Here is a 6897-nt window from a genome sequence, read left to right on the forward strand (position 1 = left end):
TTCTTCTTTCCCCATTCAAGCCGTTTCCAACCATTATTAGTCTCAAAGTGGGTTCCTCGTCATCGAATCACTCCCAGTAGTTAGTTAGGTAAATTATGATTTATTCTTGTAACAACCAATCCTCTAATGAAAATGACATTTTTACAGTAATACCGTTATCAACCTTTCCTGTGTTATACTATATTGAATACATAGGGTATCCAGAGGAGCCCACATGGGTAACCACATCCGGGCTCACGTCCTGTAGTAATAAATTTTGGGGCAGTTTGTACAATCATACATTGTTCCAGATACAAAATTATTTGGGCACGTGAAAAGCCTGGGCTCGTGGACACTATCAAAATCATGCTTATGGCCACCTCCAATGGGACTTATTTTTGTGTATACTGTAGAGTTCATACTGTCTGGTCTTACAGGTGTGGACGAGTCTCGAATCTGTATCACTATATTTTATCCTATGTTACAATTATATTCACTATACTGTTTCCATGCTTCTGTTGTACTAGCTGTGGAATATATTCAGTATTTCTGCTCATAGTAATTGTGGTTCCATTCTTGTTTCCAGGTCACTTATTACTATTCTTACCTTGTTTTGTTCCTTACATTTAACCAAAATCTCCATGAACTTGCTTTTATTTCTTTCCATACTCCTTTTAGAAACTTTCTTTGGCCTTCTAGAAATGCTATGCTACATTATTTCTTGCCAGTCAGTCTTACTTCCATTTTTTTTATTCCTTACATTTTGCCTTGACTGTATAGCCCATAGCACTGTTTGTCCTATGTGATCTAAGTTTTGATGGTATCTTGCTTTACGAACATTACAGTTAAGTGCATCAAATATTTTTTATATGTATCTTTCTTCCGCTTGTGTTAACGTCTAATTAAGTTTTGTTCCAATAACTAGGTTATTAATCTATGTTTTGATAGCAACTTCTATAGTTACTATATTTCACTTTTTGTTGTGCACATCCATATTATAACACAACAGAATCACTTTTCCCAGCAGCGAGTTAGCTCTTAAGTTTAGAACTATATTTCTTCATTACTAAATATCTATTGATTTCAGTTCTTGTTGTCTCTAAAGTGAGAAGGCTCTTGAACATGCTATGGAATATATAAATTTAAGTTTTTTTGTATATTCTTGTCAAAATACATTAATAAAAAAAGAAAGTTAATTAAATTTTGAATGTAATTGTAAAAGCATCATGACATGCACACTGTGATCAATCCATATCCAGAGAATTAAACAGTAAGATAGCACAGAAAGTTACAGGACTTAATTCGTGTGCCTTCATATGGAATAGTCATTTCACTCTTTAGCTGCTTGAGTTACGTAACAGTTAAAAGAATATGTCAAAGAAGCAACTTGTGTTGCTTTTCCAGATGATGATCCTTTTTATGTTGCATCCTGTTGGAACACATGGATAGCTTCTGCCACTGACCTTTGGATTTGTGGATTCTCACCTGCTACAAGATACCACACATTACTTACCATGGCTGGAGAATAACATGCTGCTGGTCTCTTTTTAGATGGTTCTGGTACCCCAAGTTGGTCCATATTCCTTTGTTTTCCAATGCCATTAAGAGCATGGAATATCTCTGTCTAAGAAATTCTAAACCTCCAATCTTATCAGACCTTTATGACCTGAGTGTATGAATATTTGCTTTTGAAAGGGTCATTACATACCCTTCCTAAAAGTTATCAATTTTTCAAGGCATCACACTACCAACAAAATGCCAAACAATGTCTAAGTGTAATTCTAATACATTCCATTCCATCAAGATGTTAAACAGACTGTGTCATATTACTCTTTTTAGCACATTCAAAATTGTTTCAATATAATATACTCAACTCTGTAGTGTGGAGACCCACATCTCTGCCCTACCATTCTAAGTGTTATTTTTACCAATCCCAAAACTAATACCTATCCTCCTCCAGAAATTAAAATATATGTAAACAGTTGAAAGAAAATACATTTAAATCTTATAATTACTTGAGTTGAAGAACTAGTACAGGTTTTATGCTGAAAAATAAGTATTAAATTCATTATATTTTGAAAAATAGTTTCATAAAGCTATCATTAGTAAAACTGTTAGAATTGTCCACATGGTAACATAATGGCAATGTCTAACTTATTAGGCTTAGTTACTGAATTTCAAAATAAAATGTAACATTTATCTCCTGGTGTAAAAAATATACCTTAAATCTTCACGTGAGATGTCCCAGCCACTAAACTAAAAAACTCAAACCAAGCTCTTATCATTTAACGTTTTATCGAGGTTTCCCTAAAACTTCCTTATATTTAATGCATTCATCATGTCTACAGGCAACTCATTCCATAGGCCAATCACCCTACAAGAAAAGTAAAATGGTATTTGCTGAACATGGCTCCTACCTTGTCAAAATTTGTGCCCTCTATCTAGTACTACCATTTTCACCATTAAGTAAAAAAAAAAAGATGATGCATCAACACTATCAATTCCCTTAACAATCTGAAACACTTCAATCAGATCCCTATAACTTTTGTTCAAGAGAAAACAATTCCAAGGGTTCCATTATGACAACCTTTCCATCCCAGACATTATCCTGGTAACCCTTTCCAACAATTCAATGTCCTTTCTAAGATAAGGAACTAAATACAAAATAAATACTCCAAACAAGGCCTAATCAGTGACTTACACAATGAAATTATAACCTCTTAAGACATATCTTCAATATTTCTGTAAATATGACCTAAAATCATATTTGACCTGACACTAGCAGTTTCTGTGGTCAAATAAAACACCACAATTATTTTTCTTCCATAATAATGTTAAGACTATTCCAATCAAAATTATACTCATGACAAAAATTATGATTATCCAGATGCATTACCTTGCACTTATAATTAAAAGCCACCTACTGTTTATTTGCCCAACTCATTAAATAATCAAAATCCTCTTGTAAAGCAGCAGCATCCTTTTCAAAGCCAGCAACACCCAAGACCTTAATATTATCAGTAAATTTAAACAACTTATTTACCATTCCTTCATCTATGTCATTGATGTAAATCAATAACAGCAGTCATCAAACACTGATGTAACACACTTGTAAATTAAACCAGTTTGATTGAATTCAACTTATCTCCCAAATGCCCCACACCTATAGTTTTTTTAAGCCTTTATGTGGCACTTTGTCAAATGCTTTCTGAAAATCCAGATACACCAAGTTGACTATACCCACAAAAATTTTAAACTTTGTTAAATAAATGTGGAACTCATTTTTTATTAGACTTTCAAAAACTTTTTCTACCACTGATGCAAGACTACTGAATAGGTCTATTATAACCTGGACAATTTTTACCACCTCTCTTTAAAAAGAGGAGTAATAAAAACCAACTTCCAATCTTCTGGCACCTACCCACCCACTGTTAAAGAATGTTGAAAAAACAGTACCAAGTGGTTCACAGATACAGTCTTTAATCTCTTTCAGAGCCCTTGGGTAAATACTATCTATCCCAGAAGCCATATTCTTTAAACTTCATAATTATTTTATCAAGCTAAGAATTAATGTGATTGAAACCTTATTCCTTATACTCATTGCAATTCAAGTTTCACTTGCAGCAACCTTTTTCTCTCTAAGGAAAATATCTAACTTCATTATTTAAAAACACATTTTAAAATGTTCCAAAGTTCATCAGTATCTCTAATTAATTCAGTTATCCAATTTTTGTTGAATCTCTAAGTTATCCACTTTAAAATCTGCAACCAAAACTTTCTTATCCCTGATCTCCATTTGAAGTAAAACATCAAACCTAATTAAGCAATGTTCCCAAATCTCCATTCTTTCAACAATTTCTATATTAGAAATTAACAAATCTAAAATATCATTGTTCCTAGTTGAATCCTTGACCAATTGAAGAAAATCATCCTGAACAGTCTCTTAAAAACCTGTCTTCCTGGTTTGAATATAAAATGTCCCAGTCTGTATGCCTAAAAATAAAATCCCACATAATTATGACCTCATGAACAGCTAAAATCTGAATCTCACTTGTAAAATTATTCACTTATCTCATCAGTTGCATCTGGTGATCTCTAGCAAATTCAAACTAAAATCCTTTCCCCATATCTTCATTAACAGAAACCCAAATCTTCTTGTTACTACTTTCAATATCCTCAACTTCAACAGGATGTAACTTGCATTTTACATGTACAACCACTCCTCCCCTATTTTTATCTTTTTCCCCCTATTACATAACTTATGGCCTGCACTTCAAAAACATTTCTGTTATAAAAATTGTCTACATTTAACCAAGTTTAAGTTATTCCAATTATATCAAAATACTCCATTCCAATTAGTGCTCTAAAGTCATATATTTATTTCTTATACTTTTAGTACTACAATAGTAACAATTTGGCCTATCTCTAAAAATATACTTCTGTCTGTTGTTCCAACACTACACTTTTCTCCACATCTTATTTTTCTATTACATTCGTTCATTCTGGCTCTCACCACAATCTAGTCCTAGTTTAAAGCTGCTCTTCCAGCTAATTTAATATCCCTTGGAAACAAGCCAGCCATATCTTATTTAAATTTTAACCATCCATTCCAAAAACCTTCCTTTTTTTCATCAAACTGATCTCACGGGTCCAACCAGCCAGTTTGCTTGTCCTTACATATGAACTTAAATCTAGCATTCCGTCCTAATAACTACTTCTAATTTCATCAACACAGTTAAGTCTTGGCAGAATCCCCGACAGATTTAATTTATGGCTCTTTTCTTTAAATGCCCGTATCAACCCCCTGTGCATATCATTTAGCTTCTCTAACCAATCCATCCCTACATCATTAACCCCTTTGTACACAATAAACTTATAAAGATTGCATCCCTGTTATCACCCCTCACAATATCACTTGTTCTATCAGTTACATCCTCCACCCCTTCCCCCACATAGCATAATCTATTTCTTAGTCATCCCACAAACCAATCTATCCACCTACCATACCAACGAATCATCTTTAATTATAACCTCAAGTTTTTCATTACCAGTATAATCTTACTATCTTCCACCCTTTTGTTTTCTTTTCCATCCCATAGATTTTCATCTACATAAGACTGAAATCTGTTACTTAACAGAACCTAATAATTACAATTAAATCAACTACTTCTAAGATCTAGCCTTAACATAAATTATAAATACTTTAGGTTTAACTTCCTGGAACTAGTGGAAGTCATTGGCTACTGTAAGGTCTGCCTCCCTTGTACATAAAAGTTTAAGTCGTGTTGCCATTTTCCACAGTTTACACTTCTCTTTATCTCCTCTACTATTTACTAGGATAGTCTCCAATTTATCCTCCAATCTGCAAACTCTACAAATAAATTGCACAACTCTGTGCTTTACTTTAGTTTAGGGTTAGACTCTAGTCTAAGTTAAACGTAGGCTATAAATTAAAAGAACTACATTTTTAAGGTTTATCTATAAAAGTTACATTTTCATAAAATAATTTTCTTGGAATATTGTACTTACGCGAGAATAATTCATGACGACTTATTTTGTTAATGTTACGAAGGCTACAATTAATTCCTATCGTCTCCCAAAATCCACACCACAAGTTGTAGTTATACTGCTTTGACCTTCTGAAGCAAAGATGGTAACTCGACTATTAACTAAAAGGGGGCGATGCAGTCAAAAGCTAATTTTACAAGTAATTTTGATGACAGAAGTATTTTTGAAATACATCAAACAAGATGACTGCATTAATTCTGAACTGGTTAAGAAAAATTGGGAAGTTTAAAAAATGATAAAGCCTCTGGACCACATAATATTTCCTCAAGGGTTTTGAAGGAGGTTAAAGATTAGATATGTGAGCCATTTACTACTATTTTTTGTCAGTCCTTGAATAGTGGGCAGGTACCAGAGGATTGGAAGTTAGCTAACGTAACTCCTCTTTTCAAGGGAGGTGATAAGAATTGCCCCAGTAATTATAGACCCATTAGTCTTACATCAGTTGTGGGAAAAATTTTGTAAGTCTGTTAAAACATGCTTTGCAAAGTCATTTAACAAAGTGTAGAATTTTACTGGATAGTCCAATCATTTTAATTTAGTTTTGAGGATGGAACAGTCGAGATGGACCAATAGGTCCCATGTTGTCCCAAAATATTATTTTATGTTATGTTATTTAATAGGAATATAGTACTAAAGAGAGAGAGGAGAGTGGCTTTATATTGTTGCGTCAGCGAGGTCACGTGACTAGTTTCATGCCACGTTTCTAGAACTATCCTGTTCCTTCGTGAATGCCCTAGCATTTACTAGATATATGTTAGTCTGGTATATATATAAGACGCTCACAACGCGACGGGATAGTGTGTGTAGGTAGTGAGTAATTGAACTGCAGTCAGAAAGTATTGTTGAAGTTCGTTGTTATAGCATTGTTATAGATCGACTGTTGAAAATAAGTGTCTCGGTAAAGTTATATTCGGAAAGAATAAACCAGTTTTATTAAGAAAGGACTTGTGTCGCTAAAGTTTCGTCGGAACGAAGTTACGAAAAATCAACTAACGACTGGAGGCGTAACAAACTGGTGTCAGAGAGTGGGACAAAAAAAATGGAAACGAGAAGCGGCAAATCAAACTACAGCATAGCAGACTTGATGGCAGCAATTCAAGAACAGCAAAAGAAACAAGAAGAACGAGAAGAGAAATTACAACAGTTGTTAGAGGAAAAAGAATAGAAACAAGAAGAACGAGAAATTAAACAAGAAGAGAGATTACAGCAGTTGTTAGAGGAAAAAGAAAAGAAACAAGAAGAACGAGAAATTAAACAAGAAGAGAGATTACAGCAGTTGTTAGAGGAAAAAGAAAAGAAACAAGAAGAACGAGAAATTAAACAAGAAAAGAGATTACAGCAGTTGTTAGA

At 33.6% G+C, this 6897-nt stretch overlaps 1 protein-coding gene across 1 annotated transcript in view; it reads right to left on the reverse strand.

The window, feature by feature from the left end:
- LOC106469802 (cytochrome c oxidase subunit 7A2, mitochondrial-like) overlaps nt 1–5665 on the reverse strand; it is a 12528-nt gene extending 6863 nt beyond the window's left edge. The window contains exon 1 of the mRNA XM_013930311.2: nt 5509–5665. Coding sequence (XP_013785765.1) covers nt 5509–5523 — 15 coding nt within the window. The 5' untranslated portion in view covers nt 5524–5665. The remainder of the gene's footprint in view (nt 1–5508) is intronic.
- Nucleotides 5666–6897: the final 1232 nt, after the last annotated feature.

This window comes from Limulus polyphemus, unplaced genomic scaffold (genome assembly GCF_000517525.1).
Source record: "Limulus polyphemus unplaced genomic scaffold, Limulus_polyphemus-2.1.2 Scaffold3662, whole genome shotgun sequence".
Lineage (NCBI taxonomy): Eukaryota > Metazoa > Arthropoda > Merostomata > Xiphosura > Limulidae > Limulus > Limulus polyphemus.